General features: G+C 40.7%; 1 protein-coding gene across 3 annotated transcripts in view; it reads right to left on the minus strand.

The window, feature by feature from the left end:
* Nucleotides 1-20501, minus strand: part of LOC124617482 (traB domain-containing protein) — a 116196-nt gene that overhangs the window by 23480 nt on the left and 72215 nt on the right. For all 3 annotated transcript variants that reach the window (XM_047145266.1, XM_047145268.1, XM_047145267.1), the window contains exons 4-6: nt 19226-19362; nt 12209-12348; nt 1552-1718 (exon numbers count right to left, since the gene is read on the minus strand). In XM_047145266.1, the coding sequence (XP_047001222.1) occupies nt 1552-1718; nt 12209-12348; nt 19226-19362 (444 nt within the window). The remainder of the gene's footprint in view (nt 1-1551; nt 1719-12208; nt 12349-19225; nt 19363-20501) is intronic.

The following is a 20501-nucleotide window of genomic DNA, read 5'->3' on the forward strand; positions in this document are numbered from 1 at the left end:
TTATGGTCAAAAGCATGATGGTAGAGCACTTTTCATTTAGTTGCGATTCCAGCCTTTCTTGTTCTCATTCCAAAACTCTGTACATCAGTCAGCAGTGTTCTTTCACTGCCTGCTCACTGTTATTGTACAGAAAACTAGAAGCAATATCAACTAAGGAAAGGCTAGCACTTACGTTATGGTTCTTAGCAACTGGAAACAGCTGTGCTCATAAGTATTCGTTTCACATTTCACCCATTCCCAAGCTTGTGTTCTTTTGACTCCCTTCCCACTTGAAGTGAGCAACTAATAATTTTATTCCTAACTTCTCCAACATTGGATTGTTGAGTGCTTTTCCAATTTTCAATCAAGCACAATTTTCTTGTTTAGCATTTTGTGTTCTGAACTTCTTGGTTTCCCAAGCATCTGTGAAATCTATATTCTTCTATTATCAACATTATATTCTCTTCTGAATCGCTCCATTGCTTGTGCAACTCTTATTTAATAACAAAAGGAGTTCATGGAAGAAAAACATAATACTGTGAAAGCAAATGCTCTTGTTGCTCACAAAAGGCAAGAGTCAAATTGGAGTGTGTTAACTTACTTTGAAGGACTGGCAACCAGAGGAACACGCACCACCAAGTGTGAAATGAACATGATCCAATGATGTCTGCTAATGCCTGTCCATCATTTACATCCAAAAGAATGTTTTATTTGCTGATGTTTGTTCACTGGTGTTCACTGTGGCTTGTCAGGTTTACTGGCAGTATAAGAAAACACAGCTAAGCAGCAAGGATGGTGTCAGGGTCCCATTTGATCTCTTGCAACTGCCCCATTCCTGGCCTGCCATCATTCTTCCAACTGATATAATGTGGTCCCCACCATTTCCTCTCTAATGCTAATATATTTACCTGAGAGCAGCACTTAACAGTCAATGTCCTCAATTATTTGTTTTATATTTTTCAACCTGTGCTCCCCTACAGTGCTTGTCCACTGCACCCCGCTTCTAGTACTATGCAACTATTTTCCTAATGTCTTAAAATGCATCCTATCAGTCTATTCCTTCTACTAGTTTTCCCCATATATTCTTTTTCTTGCTAACTGTGCAAGGAACATCCTCATTTTTTATATCAGTCCACCATTCTGTAATGACACATCTCAGATGCTTTGATTTGCTTCTTTTAGTTTTTCCGTCTCAACCACACAAGTTCACAAGATTGCAGCTGTTGTTGCCATTCAGTCTTACACCTTTAGGAAGCTGAATTTCTTACTTGCTCTCCAAAACCTGGTGTCAGTGCAGGTCATGCATTTTTGTGATTGACACAATCTGGAGTCTTTCTCTTACAAAAATGGTGTTGTATGAGGAAGAGTATAATTGCTTTCCATATTATATCACTTACACTGAATGTTGCCACCTCATAGTAATTTACAAATGTGCATATGCTCTTCTGATTGCTAATGTTGTATACCACTCAAATAAAGTACATTCTTTCAATAATTTTTGAATAAAGACAGTATTGTTTAACAAAACAATGCATTACAAGGAAAAAAATAATTTAAAACTTTATACACAACCTGCAGGTGTTGGCTGCTGAAGATCTGCTGCTAACTGCAATGAATGTGTCAAATAAATATCTCTCTCATTTACAAACACTGTTGAAAGGGCGGGAAATTCCCCTGTCATTTCTGCCAACATTTCCTCCAACAAATCACGTTGTTTACAACGTTCGACCTCTTCTTTACTGCAAAAGATACACACAAAACTCTTTGTTACTTACAATATATTAGAAGGAATGTTAACTGGAAACATGAAATCAACTTAAAAATTCAAAGACTAAGAAAACTTTCTTCCTTTTTTATGTCTATCAATATAGACCGTTATTTAATGCAGTAATTAATTTTCTGAAGATTCTCATTTTTCTTTCTTTACTTCAGTGCCCTATGCACCTGCTTAAGGTCACCCTGTATGGCAAAAGCCTGATATGATGTATTTGCAGGGGGACATGGACTACCCCTGCATTATTGGTTGGTTCTTTTGCGGGAGGAGACCAGACAGCGAGCCCATCGGTCTCATCGGATTGGGGAAAGAAGTCGGCTGTGCCCTTTGAAAAGAACCATCCCGGCATTTGCCTGCAGCAATTTAGGGAAATCACAGAAAACCTAAATCAGGATGGCCGGACGTGGGATTGAACCGTCGTCCTCCCGAATGCGAGTCCAGTGTGCTAACCACTGCGTCACCTTGCTCGGTCCTGCATCATAGTGCATGCAAGTGGAGAGTGAGCAGTGGAATGATAAACTATGCATGAAAAGTTTGGAAATGGACATAATGCAATGTTATATTTACTATATATTTCAATGTATTTAAATTTAAAGACTATTAGAAGTAAAACATTAAAAAACTTGGTTAATGTAGCAATCAGATAAACTTCACTCAAATGGTGACCAAAAATAACACAACAGTAATTCCAAATAAAATACTCTACTGAACTATGGACTATAAAAAGCATAACTGTAAGGCATTGTCTGCAAGCTACTGTAGCTTCATTTTCCCACTGCCTTAAAGAAGTCAGCTAGGTTTTTGTAGCAAGTCATTCCACACTTTTTCTTTAGCGCCATGCTCAAATAAGGTTTGGTTTACATTGTGTCTTTTCATCAATTTTACCTCTGTCAGATTTACAGCTCTCATTTTGTCCTGCATCAACAATGTCTTTTATCACTTTGGCTATTGTTTTCAGGGCTTGAAGGTCACAAGGGCAAATCATATTACCAAAATGCTACAAGCAGATTGTAGTAAGGTTCTTACAGTCTTACATGTGAATACATAGTATATCAGGCTTTTACTGAATTATTTAATATATTTTATTAATAATACAACTCAATGACGCATTACACCATAAGCCATTTTTAATATGTTTTCCCCATCGCTAGCACTGGCCTTGAAAATCATAAAACTGTAACAAGTGAATGTACAAATCACCAGCAAACAAATACATGAGAACAAATTTGGTTTTCCAATTCAACAGCAGATAAAGAATACATTAGACCCAACTTTTGTCATTTTAAGGCAATATTTTACAGTCACAAAGCAGCATTACTATGATTAACAGCAAAACAAATTATTTACATCACAAAAACACACTGCTAAATATAGTTCTGCCTTTTTTCTTAGTTTTAATAAGATTTGTACTTACATAAAAAATAAAAGCAAAAAAAAAAAGATAATTCCAGTTTTCCGTCCAACATTGCACTGTTGGAAGAGGGACTGAAGCTACAATACTGTCACAAAACAGGTTTGCAACAAAGAGTACAAGGGTTTCAAAATGCTTATTATACCCATAAAGTGCTGGTGTAAGAGAAAAAAAGAGGCGAAATTTTGCACCAAGTTTGTCTTCTGTATAAGGCACACGCATGTACGGTTAGTCCTATCTGATTCACAAGTGGTACAGTATCTCACTGTTAATGGTAACCATGACAGTACCACTTTGTCTTTGAGATTATACAAAACCTTCAGCCGTGAAAGCACATAAACAATATCTTCAATATGTGTGCAAATTTGTTGATTAAGATGGAGCAGACAGACACACTGTTGAAAATCAGTTAAACATTTTTAAGGGCTTCAGTCCAGCAACTATTATAACTGATCAATGCAGAGGAATAGGTTTCAGTCCATTAACTACCCTGCTGTAAAATTAAGGCAATTTTCTCTGCTATACCCTTTATATCAGATGTCATTTTTCAGGGTTAGCATGAGAGCAGTTCCTGTGTTTGAAAACAACACATGAAGCTGATCACAGATGAACATAGTGATGTGTCTTTATAACAAACACATTCAGAATTACAGAGAAAAAATTTCCTTCATTCTTTTCAAAACTTTTCAGACTGCTCTCCTTTGAAGTGAATGTCCGGCCATATCATGAATGTACTCCTGTAGAAAAAAATACCACTCATAAATGATGTTTCAGGTGAAAAACTGCATATACAGTTATGTATGAACCAAATATAAATGGGAGGAAGTAATGTATTCCTTAAGTCTCAACACATTAGGTGGAGGGTGAATTTTAAGATCAATCTTCTTCATGATGCACAATTACTTTTTTTAGAATATTTCACTGATGGTACCTGTGACACACTCATTCCTTGAATCTATTTTGTCTCTTGATAACCCTGTTTTATAAGAATACCACATCTAAGATTAACATTCAATAATGAATCATACCCTTTTGATAGAAGCCTTATATCCGATTCCTCTGTCAATGTCTTTACCTAGCAAACCATAACTACTGTCCATAATGTACATCTGTTTGTTTGCCTGCAGGACATCACACATGACCTTTACCTTCAGCTAGGCAATGCATCACACCATCTCTTCCAAATTTTGTTGGAATTCTTCACAAAAACTCTGTACACATGAAGACCCTTGCGTAGTCCACCAATTCATTTGACCTCAATCCTGTTGACCAATACTTGCATCCATCGCTAGCTAATCACTATCTTTGGAGAATCCATGCTATGACATGCAGCTACCATGAGGTGAAGCAATCAGGTAGGTGCCTGTAATTCAATTGCTTGATTTTGTATGTGTGTGTTCGAGAGAGAGAGAGAGAGAGAGAGAGAGAGAAGTTGAGTATCACCTAGCACTTTTATTTTCTGAAATTATCAATGACATGTACGGTTCTGCTAAGAAACTCATTGGTGTCATAGGAATTGCTCACTAGTAAGTCCTTCTGGCTCTTCCTAAACTCTATTAGCAGCTAAACTTCTCGTGGTTGCTGGCAAGACATTAAAAATATAATATGGTATTGTATAATGGCCAATTTATTACACCTAATTCAGTGCTTTTAAGTCTTCATGCAGATTGCTCTGACCACTAGTATTTTATTTATGAACTGAACTACTGGTTAAACAAAAGGGATTTTTTAATTTTCAATAAACTCTAAGAAGAAATACATACACCTTGAAGCTGTATTTAGTCCTTACAATTCCTTGAATGGATTTCAGTAGGGTGTCCTTGAATTTACTCCACAAATAATTATCAGCATGTAGTTATTGCACGATGAGTTATCCCAAAAAAGAAATGTAATGAAGCATACTTTATGACCTTATGGATATACATAAAGCTACCTTCAAGAATTTTTCATTAAAGTTCTATGTAAGAAAGCAATAATCAGTTTTTGGATTCAGCTATAAGTGTTTTAATTCATGTAAATGGAGCCACAGAATATATAAGGAACTATAAGCCCATTCATTTTTTGTCAATGTTTTAAAATATTTTTACTAATCCCCCCATCAGTGCTCTACAAACTGGAATGGGGAGGGGGGGTGGGGGGGGGGTGGAGTGGATGGGCAAGATCTGGGCCTTCACAGTTGGTAGGATTATTGGCTGTTGGGAGCTCTATTGTCACATGTGTAATGGCTGCCAAGGAGGAGAAGACTCCACCTAGAGTCATTCCAGACGTGGAATGAGTGCTACCAGATATCATGAAGAGTATATAGATAGCGCTGCCCCCCCCCCCCCCCCTGCCTTCCCCGAGATTTAAAGAAAGAAAATACAGCGACTGTCTGCAGCTCGCACTTATTTTCTGATGAATGTGCAATACACTCAGAAATACAGGAGGAGCGTTGTTCCCTGGTCCAACCAGGAGAACTTACAGACAGGTTCGCTTTGATTTTCTTCATACTTAGAGGATTTGAACATCAATGCCAACACATAAAGTTTCTAATGCATTACTGAAGATTAGATGATTTTTTAGGGCTGTTAAGTACTAAAAATTTTGGCATATTAATGTGATTGCCAGCAGACCAATATGTGATAGGATTGTAATAATAAGGTCACTAGTCCAAATATCTGTAGTGCCATGCTTTTTGTGCTTTTATTTCAATTCCATATTTATTAATAAATAGAAATTTTACTCAACTAATACTGAAGCATTTGATAATGAAAGTCCTGATAAAATGAAAATAATTTCAGAGCAAAGGTAATAATCTTACTGAATAATAGCTCCTTTTGGATTAACCCTGTTTCAAGCTACAGCCCCCCCCCCCCCCTCCCTCAATATAATTCGCACAGCACATGATGTTGTGGAGTAGTAGACTGGGACTATGGAAGTTTCCCTGAAGGAAATGTACAATTATCATTCATGTTACATATCATATACTGAATGTGTTTAATACGTCAACCACAATTTACTAAGCTATATTGGTTGTACACTACAATATTGGTGGCCTTCCTGCCACCATGTTTCTTGCCACTCTTCATTCCATACATTGTTATACTTACATGCATTTGCACATGGTTGCCTGCACTGACATCATTGTGCCTTGTGTCTTTTATGGGGTACACGTACTCATTTTGTTGGTGTGATGGAATTCTGAGAAAGTTCTAAGATATTTATCTTAATCTCTATAATCTTACTACTACACAGGAGAGCGTATTCATTTGAATCAAAGGTGTAGGAAGTAACCAGCTGTTTCAACAATGCAGGAATATATCAATGGCAACCAGTACTGTGGTGTCACTTCAATTCTCTTGCCAACTATTGTCTTAACCTGGCCACTCGACTTAATTTTTCCTTTCTGTGGATGTGATTGGTTATTTTGTAGCTGTCTTGAATTGGGTTTTAGATTAGACTGTTCTATTAGAAAGTAGAGGAGTCTTTGTTTGTCATGGCAGCTAGCCTGTCACGCTCCTCTCCAATAGCAAGTGCTGTCACGTTTTTCCCGTTGCTGAGCCTAATCACTCATTTACCTGCTGCATTCGTGCAGCTGTGGTATTTATCATACTATTGTTTTTGCCAATCATGGAGACTGAACTCTGTTGTCTGCTCAGCTAAGTGACTCAAGTACTGCCGCCACCTCCTGGCAAATGGTGCCTCCCCGAGTCCAGTCTAGCAAGGCCAGCATGCCTCCTTAGCTGTCAACTAAATTGAATGCTCTGCCGTGCCTCCTTTCTCTGCCACAACAAGACACACATGCACAACTGCATCTGTTTTTTAAAGTTCTGGTGCTCAACCGTATTTCACTGAGACCTCATAGTCTGCAAAGTCTTTCCAAGTATGCATGACTGTTTTTGGGACAGTTGTGGAAAACGTGGTCCAGTGTTTGTTCCAATGTTCTGCAGACACACTGGTCATCATCAAACATTCCTGATTTACGTAGTGTTGCTTTGGTCATGGTGAAGTCACTTCTGACGTGGTTGAGAGATCTGCATATTTTTATTGCTTGGTTTGCTTCCGGTCGTTGGGTGGTCAGTTTTGTTTTGCCTATAATCTCATGCACATTCTGCTCCTAGACCACAGCTTTCTGGGGTTGGCTGTTTACTCAGATAGGTTCTCTGGAGTTTAGTTGAGTGCATGGTAAACTGTTCAATGTTTCATGAATTGTAAGTCTCTGGATCTTTTTTTGAGTTTCACTCATTCATGTGTTATCACTCAGAGATTTACATGAGGCAATAATGGAGAGTACTCACAGCCTTGGTGTTGTGGGACTAAAAATTCCTATCATGATCCTCATTGCATCATGTAGATGGATATCTATTTTGATTGCATGGTTACTTCTTCTCCCAATAGGAGAACAGTATTTGGCAACAGGATACACAAGTGCATGTGCCGGGGTTAGCACAGCATTTGCATTATATACCCAGCTAGCACTACACAGTTTCATTAATATATTACTTCTTGACTTTAGCTTTTGTCCTGCTAGTTCTAGGTGTTTCCTAAATGTCAGGGATATGTCAAGGTCACAACCAAATATCTGGGATTTCAACGAAGTCATAATTTTTAATTGTAGATTATATTTAGTTCTCTGTTTGCCATTCTGATGGTCAGGTGGAATAAACTGACTTCTGTTTTATTAGAGTAAGGGCAAAGTCTCCACTTTTTGTAATACTGTTCAAACTTTCCTAGATCTTTAGCATGTATTTGTTCACTTTCTTTGAATATGCTGCTTTGGGTTACTATCCACCATACAGCGGAGATGCTGAGTCGCTGATAGACACAAGACTCTCGCAATTAAAGCTTTCGGCCATTAAGGCCTTCGTCAACAACATTCCATCCTGGATTTTCCATTGTTTGATCTGAGTTACTATTGTTAGATCGCCAGCATAGCTAAACATTAAAGAGTCAGTGGAGACATATGATGCTAGTGTAAAAGCTAAATAAATGAGGGAACAAAACTCAGTCTTGTGGGAGAATATTCTTTAGTGTATATAATTTACTTGTAGTTTCTCAAATGCTGTATCGAGTGACATTTCTTTTCATAGTAGGACCCCTTTGGTTGTCAACCACGGCACCCTTACAGCATAGCAGCATATTGATGGTATTCTACGGTCCTTTTTGTTGCCCTTCAAGGCAGCTGTGCACTAATATGCAACAAAAAATAATTCTCTAACAATGTAATCAGCCTCGTTTGATTTGTTAGCCATAGTATTCATGAGATGCTCTATGTGCATTGGAAAATAATGTAGCTTTGAGTTGTGCATAGAGATATATATGGCTATCTTTGTTGTCCATGAAAGATGAGAATTTAGATCAAATCCTAGTTTGGCACACACTTTTTATCTTTTAGGTAATTTTAAGGCACTGTTAGCCACAATAAACTGTGTTAGCATACTGTATACTGGAAGTGAACCTGTTATAAAAATAACTGGTTAAATATGACACACTGGCTGACAAATGTACATTTTCCGTCAACTGTGGAAAACATTCTCCCAGCACAAATTAGAGTGTAGACGACAGAACTTTTGCACATTACTGCCTGACTGTCCAACCCCAATAAAATTTCATTTAGAAATTCTGTAAATCGCAGATATCAAAGCATTACTAAAAAACTGAAAGCATATCAACACTATCTGATCAAAAGTACTCAGATAACCCTATGTATTGTGGAATTAACCACTTAATGTCAATAAAGGCAGACCCACCAGTATCAAAGGAGGTGGGGAGTATTGTGTTGTCAGTAGAGAAGCAGTAATAGCAGGCCAATCGGGAGGGGGGGGGGGGGGGGGGGCGCCTCACTCAGTGACTAGTCACTGGACATCAATTGTGTAACAAATACATAATACATTTCAACTCCTTTCAAAGCTGCTCAAGTCGACTGTTGGTGATGTGATTCTGAAACGGAAATGTGAAGGAATGACCACAACTAAACCAAGACCAGGCAGATCTCATGTACTGACAGGTAGGGGCCATTGAGCACTAAGGAGGATGGATGCAAAAAATCGTGTTTCATTATCGGAAGTAATCACCTGTGAGTTTCAAAGTGCTAGCATCAGTCCAGCTAGCATGATGACTGTGCATAGAGAGTTAAAAAGAATAGGGTATAATTGTCCAACAACCCTCTCACCAGCCACGCATTTCTGTAAACACTGCTAAGTGTCACTTGAGGTGGAGTAAAGTGGGATACCGCTCACACTACAACTTGTGGCAATCCAATGGAAGGATCTAGATTGGTGATTGGCTGGAGAACATTACCTGCCTTCATGTTTAGTGCCAAAGCGAGGTACGGGAGAGGTGGTACAATATGGGGATGTTTTCCATGGTTGTTGTTGTTGTCTTCAGTCCAGAGACTGGTTTGATGCAGCTCTCCATGATACTCTATCCTGTACAAGCCTCTTCATCTCCCAGTACCTACTGCAACCTTCATCCTTCTGAATCTGTTTAGTGTATTCATCTCTATGATTTTTACCCTCCACGCTTCCCTCCAATACTAAATTGGTGAGCCCTTGATGTCTCAGAATATGCGCTACCAACCGATCCCTTCTTCTAGTCAAGTTGTGCCACAAACTCCTCTTCTCTCCAATTCTATTCAGTACGTAACACCACATTTCAAAAGCTTCTATTCTCTTCTTGTCTAAACTATTTATCGTTCACGTTTCAATTCCATACAAGGCTACACTCCACACAAATACTTTCAGAAACGACTTCCTGACACTTAAATCTATACTCGATGTTAACAAATTTCTCTTCTTCAGAAACGCTTTCCTTGCCATTGCCAGTCTACATTTTATATCCTCTCTACTTCAACCATCATCAGTTATTTTGCTCACCAAATAGCAAAATTCATTTACTACTTTAAGCGTCTCATTTGCTAATCTAATTCCCGCAGCATCACCCGATTTAATTCGACTGCATTCCATTACCCTCGTTTTGCTTTTGTTGATGTTAATCTTATATCCTACTTTCAAGACACTGTCCATTCCGTCCAACTGCTCTTCCAAGTCCTTTGCTGTTTCTGACAGAATTACAATGTCATCAGCAAACCTTAAAGTTTTTATTTCTTCTCCATAGATTTTAATACCTACTCTGAATTTTTCTTTTGTTTCCTTTATTGCTTGCTCAATATACAGATTGAACAACATCGGGGAGAGCCTACAACCCTGTCTCACTCCCTTCCCAACCACTGCTTCCCTTTCATGCCCCTCGACTCTTATACCTACCATCTGGTTTCTGTACAAATTGTAAACAGCCTTTCATTCCCTGTATTTTACCCAGGCCACCTTCAGAATTTGAAAGAGAGTATTCCAGTCAATGTTGTCAAAAGCTTTCTCTAAGTCTACAAATGCTAGAAACATAGGTTTGCCTTTCCTTAATCTATTTTCTAAGATAAGTCGTAGGGTCAGTATTGCCTCACGTGTTCGAACATTTCTATGGAACCCAAACTGATCTTCCCCGAGGTCGGCTTCTACCAGTTTTTCCATTCGTCTGTAACGAATTCGTGTTAGTATTTTGCAGCCTTGGCTTATTAAAATGATAGTTCAGTAATTTCACATCTGTCAACACCTGCTTTCTTTGGGATTGGAATTATTGTATTCTTCTTGAAGTGTGAGGGTATTTCGCCTGTCTCATACATCTTGCTCACTAGATGGTAGAGTTTTGTGAGGCCTGGCTCTCCCAAGGCTGTCAGTATATCCAATGGAATGTTGTCTATTCCAGGGGCCTTGTTTCGACTTAGGTCTTTCAGTGCTCTGTCAAACTCTTCACGCAGTATCATATCTCCTATTTCATCTTCATCTATATTCTCTTCCATTTCTATAAAATTGTCCTCAAGAACATCGCCCTTGCATAGACCCTCTATATACTCCTTCCACCTTTCTGATTTCCCTTCTTTCCTTAGAATTGGGTTTCCATCTGAGCTCTTGATATTCATGCAAGTGGTTCTCTTTTCTGCAAAGGTCTCTCTAATTTTCCTGTAGGCAGTATCTATCTTACCCCTAGTGCGCCTCTACATCCTTACATTTGTCCACTTGCCATCCCTGTTCAGACATTTTGCACTTCCTGTCGATCTCGTTTTTGAGACTTTTAATTCCTTTTTGCCTGCTTCATTTACTGCATTTTTATATTTCCTCCTTTCATCAATTAAATTTAATATCTCTTCTATTACCCAAGGATTTCTATTAGCCCTTGTCTTTTTACCTACTTGATCCTCTGCTGCCTTCACTATTTCATCTCTCAAAGCTACCCATTCTTCTTCTACTGTATTTATTTCCCCCATTCTTGTCAATCGTTCCCTAATACTTTCCCTGAAGCTCTCTACAGCCTCTGGTTCTTTCAGTTCATCCAGGTCCCATCTCCTCAAATTCCCACCTTTTTGCAGTTTCTTCAGTTTTAGTCTAAAGTTCATAACCAATAGATTGTGATCAGAGTCCACATCTGCCCACATCTTCCATGGTTAAGATATAATAAACTTATTGCTCTTACAAAAACACTAAATGTGGATGGATATGAACATACTTTACAGCGTTGTGTACTGCATACATTAGAGGAACAGTTCAGAGATGATGATTGACTGTATCAGCATGACAATACACGCTGTCATAAAGCAACATATGAGGCAATGGTTTGTGGACAGTAACAATCCTGGAATGGAGTAGCCTGCCCAGAGTCCCGTCAAATGCACAATGGAACATCTTTGGGATGAGGGGATGAGTTAGAATGTCAACTTCACTTCAGACCCCAACATCATTATCTTCTCTGGTTTTAGTTTTTGAGGAAGAATGGGTTGCCACCCTCCACAGATATTCAGACATCTCATTGAAAGTGCCCCCCCCCCCCCCCCCCCCAAAAAAAAAATTCTACACATCATAAAGGTTAATAGTGGACACACCTCATATTAATGTCCACTAATAGGTGCCTGGATAATTTTGACCAGATAATGTACTACTTACAGAAATATATTTGAAAGAGAAAAGCTATGAGAGACGACACATTATTTACCAAGTTATTTGGCACTACTATACCTGATAGGTTCCTTCGAAGTAAGCAAATGCCACGTCAAACGGAGAGTTTGCCACCATGATAAGGCAGCCAGCGCACGTTGCAAGGTTATGTGAATTGGCCGGTCCCCCATGTGCAATATGCAGTGTGGAACTTTTTGTGCCTTTGAAGAAAAACAAGAAAAATCTATCAAAATAAAAACTTTTCTTGAGTCACACTAACAAATTTTACTAACTATAAATAAGCAAAAGCATGGTAGCTTCCAAAATCAAATGAAGTAAGCAACAAATCAAAACATGTGTCAGACGATAGTAAATACTAAGTGGAAGCCAATGCTTCATTTTAGAAGGCTCTTTTGGCCTAAGCTAATCATGTAATGATAATACAAAACAGAAAGGTCTTACCATCAGAAAGTAATAACCAATATGAAGAGATGCTGAGTGCTCATGTGATTTTAAAAATAAACTGATGGAGGCAACTAGTACGTGCTATACTATAGAGTTCTGTCTTTCAAGGTTTCAAAAATTAAGAACTGATACAAAACTTTAGAATTCTATCCTCTTACTCTTTCATTGAGGGCAAAGAAGGCACAAGCAGAAAGAAAACACATCGAAAAATAGAAACATACAAAAGAAGAAAGAAAGCACATACCTAAGAGACGGCCAGAAATATAAAAAAAAGAAATTAGGAAGCAAAGGACAGTCCCATCTGCTAGCTTGGAGATAAGGGCATTATGGGGGCAGAAAGAATGAGAGGGAACATCCAATGAAGCAAATAAGAAACATATTTGGAACAATGTTTTAATGGCACTTTCACACAACTGTTTCAGTTTTAATTTGATTTGTTTCTATTTTTAAGTAATATTACAGTACTATGAGATTAATAACAGCAAATGAAAGAAGATAAGATTTTTGTGTCGCTTCAAATCACAGACAGTCCAAGAGCTCAGATTGTACAAGAATGTGGCAGGAAAGATATAACCTTTTTTTTTCTTGGAGGAGGGGGGGGGGGGGGGGGGGGGGGGGGTGGTTAAGCTGGAGTTCACTTTATGTGATGTAGGGAAATAATACTTAAACATAATCTGGTTATCTGGCTGCAGATTTGAATCCTACACCTCCCATGTATGACTCCAGTGTCCAGTACTTTAATTACAGCCCAGATTGGTGAATAAATCGGACAAGGCTTAACTCAGCTGACTGGTGAAGCATATCATAACCACACTAGCTTCCCAAGAAAGCATATATCTGTACTTATACTCAACATCATTGGATGTCTGGTTAAAGTGCCACTCACTATCTCCTTTTTGTACTATAGATGCTAAAACTACACACACTTCAGAAAATTTCAAAGTTCCAAAGTGCTTTATATACAGATGACACTGAAGAGGAATACCGATATGTGGCTAAAAATTATTGCTACATCTCTATATTATAGAATATATCTTGTACTGATAAACAATGTACATGTCTAAATTCCTTCTACATTAAAGCACTCACAGAATGCATTGTGTACGTAAACTGACTCTTTCCACATGATTATGATTTATGATGCAAATGATCCAAGGAACATAAAACAAACTAACTAGGTAAGTGAAAGCATTAGTTTGCTTATGAAGAATACGAAATACACTAAGTAATAATGAGTATGTACAAATATGCCAATTTCTGGTTATATCTGAAACACTAGCACCAGTTTTAAATTTAACATAACTTTCTAACATGGACTTTAGCTACGATACACCCCATATACTACTGCTGCAGTTGCTCTCTCTCTCTCTCCTCTCTCTCTCTCTCTCTCTCTCTCTCTCTCTCTCCTCTCACACACACACACACACACAGAGAGAGAGAGAGAGAGAGAGAGAGAGAGAGAGAGAGAGAGAGGGGGGGGGGGGGAGGGAGGGAGAGAGGGAGGGAGGGAGGGAGAGGGGGAGAGAGAGAGAGATGGAGAATAGCACCTAACACTATTTTATCTATCTTAGAGAGTTTATGAAAGTGCATGAACTATAGAGCCCCACACTCAGATTTCTTTTTTGTGTAATTCCAACTAACATTTTATATATAAAAACAAAGATGAGGTGACTTACCGAACAAAAGCGCTGGCAGGTCGATAGACACACAAACAAACACAAACATACACACAAAATTCAAGCTTTCGCAACAAACTGTTGCCTCATCAGGAGAGAGGGAAGGAGAGGGGAAGACGAAAGGAAGTGGGTTTTAAAGGAGAGGGTAAGGAGTCATTCCAATCCCGGGAGTGGAAAGACTTACCTTAGGGGGAAAAAAGGACAGGTATACACTCGCACACACGCACATATCCATCCACACATACAGACACAAGCAGACATATTTAAAGACAAAGAGTTTGGGCAGAGATGTCAGTCGAGGCAGAAGTGTAGAGGCAAAGAAGTTGTTGAAAGACAGGTGAGGTATGAGTGGCGGCGACTTGAAATTAGCGGAGATTGAGGCCTGGCGGATGACGAGAAGAGAGGATATACTGAAGGGCAAGTTCCCATCTCCGGAGTTCGGATAGGTTGGTGTTGGTGGGAAGTATCCAGATAACCCGGACGGTGTAACACTGTGCCAAGATGTGCTGGCCGTGCACCAAGGCATGTTTAGCCACAGGGTGATCCTCATTACCAACAAACACTGTCTGCCTGTGTCCATTCATGCGAATGGACAGTTTGTTGCTGGTCATTCCCACATAGAATGCGTCACAGTGTAGGCAGGTCAGTTGGTAAATCACGTGGGTGCTTTCACACGTGGCTCTGCCTTTGATCGTGTACACCTTCCGGGTTACAGGACTGGAGTAGGTGGTGGTGGGAGGGTGCATGGGACAGGTTTTGCATCGGGGGCGGTTACAAGGATAGGAGCCAGAGGGTAGGGAAGGTGGTTTGGGGATTTCATAGGGATGAACTAACAGGTTACGAAGGTTAGGTGGACGGCGGAAAGACACTCTTGGCGGAGTGGGGAGGATTTCATGAAGGATGGATCTCATTTCAGGGCAGGATTTGAGGAAGTCGTATCCCTGCTGGAGAGCCACATTCAGAGTCTGGTCCAGTCCCGGAAAGTATCCTGTCACAAGTGGGGCACTTTTGTGGTTCTTCTGTGGGGGATTCTGGGTTTGAGGGGACGAGGAAATGGCTCTGGTTATTTGCTTCTGTACCAGGTCGGGAGGGTAGTTGCGGGATGCGAAAGCTGTTTTCAGGTTGTTGGTGTAGTGATTCAGGGATTCCGGACTGGAGCAGATTCGTTTGCCACGAAGACCTAGGCTGTAGGGAAGGGACCGTTTGATGTGGAATGGGTGGCAGCTGTCATAATGGAGGTACTGTTGCTTGTTGGTGGGTTTGATGTGGACGGACGTGTGAAGTTGGCCATTGGACAGGTGGAGGTCAACGTCAAGGAAAGTGGCATGGGATTTGGAGTAGGACCAGGTGAAACTGATGGAACCAAAGGAGTTGAGGTTGGAGAGGAAATTCTGGAGTTCTTCTTCACTGTGAGTCCAGATCATGAAGATGTCATCAATAAATCTGTACCAAACTTTGGGTTGGCAGACTTGGGTAACCAAGAAGGCTTCCTCTAAGCGACCCATGAATAGGTTGGCGTACGAGGGGGCCATCCTGGTACCCATGGCTGTTCCCTTTAATTGTTGGTATGTCTGGCCTTCAAAAGTGAAGAAGTTGTGGGTCAGGATGAAGATGGCTAAGGTGATGAGGAAAGAGGTTTTAGGTAGGGTGGCAGGTGATTGGCGTGAAAGGAAATGATCCATCGCAGCGAGGCCCTGGACGTGCGGAATATTTGTGTATAAGGACGTGGCATCAATGGTTACAAGGATGGTTTCCGGGGGTAACAGATTGGGTAAGGATTCCAGGCGTTCAAGGAAGTGGTTGGTGTCCTTGATGAAGGATGGGAGACTGCATGTAATGGGTTGAAGGTGTTGATCTACGTAAGCAGAGATACGTTCTGTGGGGGCTTGGTAACCAGCTACAATGGGGCGGCCGGGATGATTGGGTTTGTGGATTTTAGGAAGAAGGTAGAAGGTAGGGGTGCGGGGTGTCGGCGGGGTCAGGAGGTTGATGGAGTCAGGTGAAAGGTTTTGCAGGGGGCCTAAGGTTCTGAGGATTCCTTGAAGCTCCGCCTGGACATCGGGAATGGGGTTACCTTGGCAAACTTTGTATGTGGTGTTGTCTGAAAGCTGACGCAGTCCCTCAGCCACATACTCCCGACGATCAAGTACCACGGTCGTGGAACCCTTGTCCGCCGGAAGAATGACGATGGATCGGTCAGCCTTCAGATCACGGATAGCCTGGGCTTCAGCAGTGGTGATGTTGGGTGTAGGATTAAGGTTTTTTAAGAAGGATTGAGATGCAAGGCTGGAAGTCAGAAATTCCTGGAAGGTTTGGAGAGGGTGATTTTGAGGAAGAGGAGGTGGGTCCCGCTGTGACGGAGGACGGAACTGTTCCAGGCAGGGTTCAATTTGGATGGTGTCTTGAGGAGTCGGATCATTAGGAGTAGGATTAGGATCATTTTTCTTCATGGCAAAGTGATACTTCCAGCAGAGAGTACGAGTGTAGGACAGTAAATCTTTGACGAGGGCTGTTTGGTTGAATCTGGGAGTGGGGCTGAAGGTGAGGCCTTTGGATAGGACAGAGGTTTCGGATTGGGAGAGAGGTTTGGAGGAAAGGTTAACTACTGAATTAGGGTGTTGTGGTTCCAGATTGTTTGCCAAGGTAACCCCATTCCCGATGTCCAGGCGGAGCTTCAAGGAATCCTCAGAACCTTAGGCCCCCTGCAAAACCTTTCACCTGACTCCATCAACCTCCTGACCCCGCCGACACCCCGCACCCCTACCTTCTTCCTAAAATCCACAAACCCAATCATCCCGGCCGCCCCATTGTAGCTGGTTACCAAGCCCCCACAGAATGTATCTCTGCTTACGTAGATCAACACCTTCAACCCATTACATGCAGTCTCCCATCCTTCATCAAGGACACCAACCACTTCCTTGAACGCCTGGAATCCTTACCCAATCTGTTACCCCCGGAAACCATCCTTGTAACCATTGATGCCACGTCCTTATACACAAATATTCCGCACGTCCAGGGCCTCGCTGCGATGGAGCATTTCCTTTCACGCTGATCACCTGCCACCCTACCTAAAACCTCTTTCCTCATCACCTTAGCCATCTTCATCCTGACCCACAACTTCTTCACTTTTGAAGGCCAGACATACCAACAATTAAAGGGAACAGCCATGGGTACCAGGATGGCCCCCTCGTACGCCAACCTATTCATGGGTCGCTTAGAGGAAGCCTTCTTGGTTACCCAAGTCTGCCAACCCAAAGTTTGGTACAGATTTATTGATGACATCTTCATGATCTGGACTCACAGTGAAGAAGAACTCCAGAATTTCCTCTCCAACCTCAACTCCTTTGGTTCCATCAGTTTCACCTGGTCCTACTCCAAATCCCATGCCACTTTCCTTGACGTTGACCTCCACCTGTCCAATGGCCAACTTCACACGTCCGTCCACATCAAACCCACCAACAAGCAACAGTACCTCCATTATGACAGCTGCCACCCATTCCACATCAAACGGTCCCTTCCCTACAGCCTAGGTCTTCGTGGCAAACGAATCTGCTCCAGTCCGGAATCCCTGAATCACTACACCAACAACCTGAAAACAGCTTTCGCATCCCGCAACTACCCTCCCGACCTGGTACAGAAGCAAATAACCAGAGCCATTTCCTCGTCCCCTCAAACCCAGAATCCCCCACAGAAGAACCACAAAAGTGCCCCACTTGTGACAGGATACTTTCCGGGACTGGACCAGACTCTGAATGTGGCTCTCCAGCAGGGATACGACTTCCTCAAATCCTGCCCTGAAATGAGATCCATCCTTCATGAAATCCTCCCCACTCCGCCAAGAGTGTCTTTCCGCCGTCCACCTAACCTTCGTAACCTGTTAGTTCATCCCTATGAAATCCCCAAACCACCTTCCCTACCCTCTGGCTCCTATCCTTGTAACCGCCCCCGATGCAAAACCTGTCCCATGCACCCTCCCACCACCACCTACTCCAGTCCTGTAACCCGGAAGGTGTACACGATCAAAGGCAGAGCCACGTGTGAAAGCACCCACGTGATTTACCAACTGACCTGCCTACACTGTGACGCATTCTATGTGGGAATGACCAGCAACAAACTGTCCATTCGCATGAATGGACACAGGCAGACAGTGTTTGTTGGTAATGAGGATCACCCTGTGGCTAAACATGCCTTGGTGCACGGCCAGCACATCTTGGCACAGTGTTACACCGTCCGGGTTATCTGGATACTTCCCAACAACACCAACCTATCCGAACTCCGGAGATGGGAACTTGCCCTTCAGTATATCCTCTCTTCTCGTCATCCGCCAGGCCTCAATCTCCGCTAATTTCAAGTCGCCGCCACTCATACCTCACCTGTCTTTCAACAACTTCTTTGCCTCTACACTTCTGCCTCGACTGACATCTCTGCCCAAACTCTTTGTCTTTAAATATGTCTGCTTGTGTCTGTATGTGTGGATGGATATGTGCGTGTGTGCGAGTGTATACCTGTCCTTTTTTCCCCCTAAGGTAAGTCTTTCCACTCCCGGGATTGGAATGACTCCTTACCCTCTCCTTTAAAACCCACTTCCTTTCGTCTTCCCCTCTCCTTCCCTCTCTCCTGATGAGGCAACAGTTTGTTGCGAAAGCTTGAATTTTGTGTGTATGTTTGTGTTTGTTTGTGTGTCTATCGACCTGCCAGCGCTTTTGTTCGGTAAGTCACCTCATCTTTGTTTTTATATATAATTTTTCCCACGTGGAATGTTTCCTTCCATTATATTGATACAACTAACATTTTATTATGTTTAAGCATTTACTGTAACCTACAACATTTCAACAATACTGTAAGGAATTTGTAATGGTCAGAAGGCAAATGAATAAAAGGCTGTAAATGTTCCCTCACACAATTTCATTAATCCAACAAAAAATAGGTGACGTCCTGTCATTCGTAAACTGCTTACCTCAGCAAAAGCTCGTCGAAATTCACCACCTGGAGCCATTCCCAGCTGCTTTGTCAAGTGTGCCGACATGCTTAACAACAGTATGTACATCAGTCCATGAAATAAGCCATTTTGCTTAATAGTTGACCGAATTTTTTCTGTAAAACATATAGACAAAAATGTTTGCATTGTGTTACCATGAAGCAATTGTACTTATAAACAATTACGTCACTAAAGTATAGCTTTCAATTTCTGACTCTTAACTTCATTGTCAAGTAATACTTACATAAGTGTGAAATGTGCTTGGTTCAGTCACTTAGGGCTTAATCGTTTTCATTATATACTGTAAATAATGATGGCAGCATACTGCAGGTGCCTTACGGATAATTTATGCCCGCACTAACATTAATATTATAAAAACAGAAATAGTGGGGGAATGTACCTCTGAAAAACTTTATGAAATTCGAGGCCTTAATGTTCACTTGTTTTTGAATGCTCTTTAAGTAAACATACACATCAATGGTAGACAATTGAAACCTCCATCTGTCTGTGAAAGTTCGTAATTCCAGTAACTAGTCACTCCATAAACAAAGAGAGATTTGAAAGTGCATGGATTTCTCCAATCTGTCAATAACTACGCTTCTATTATACGGTTACACATGTAGCGACTTTCTATATAACTTCATTATTTTTTTTAAGAAACTGATTCTGCTTCACCTGCAAAACTTAACAAAATGGAGTTACGAGGTTCCCATCGATATATTATTAAGCTGTACTTGTTACTGTCTGGTTAAAATAACTTGGTAATTCACAGTGAGGACAAATGATCATATAAACAAACATTAATGTATGGAAATTATCTGTAATCAGAATCAAGTCTTGGCTCGTTTAATAGTAACATATTACAATTACAGACAGGACACTTTCAAACTAAATATGTTTTGTCAAAATATATTAATGGGAAAAAAAACCACAACATATCTTACCCTTAAAATAAAATTGCAATGAACTACTTGTAATATGGATCTACAGCCTTCATAATTTTTTAAGATGACACTATGTTTGCTTTTAGCTTTTACAGTTAAACATATGATGTCATTAAAAAATAAAAAAGCAAATGCAATGGCTATTATTTTAATACACAGGAATTTACAGAAATTCATTAAGCAAAATTGTTTGTCTTGTTTCCTGAGAGATAAAACACTAACACAAGGAGGGCAAAGAAAGCTATAGAAGGTACTATCAACTGGCTATGTAGATGTGAAACTACAAAATTTTACTATTAATACCTCATGGG

Source organism: Schistocerca americana, chromosome 1, assembly GCF_021461395.2.
Source record: "Schistocerca americana isolate TAMUIC-IGC-003095 chromosome 1, iqSchAmer2.1, whole genome shotgun sequence".
NCBI lineage: Eukaryota > Metazoa > Arthropoda > Insecta > Orthoptera > Acrididae > Schistocerca > Schistocerca americana.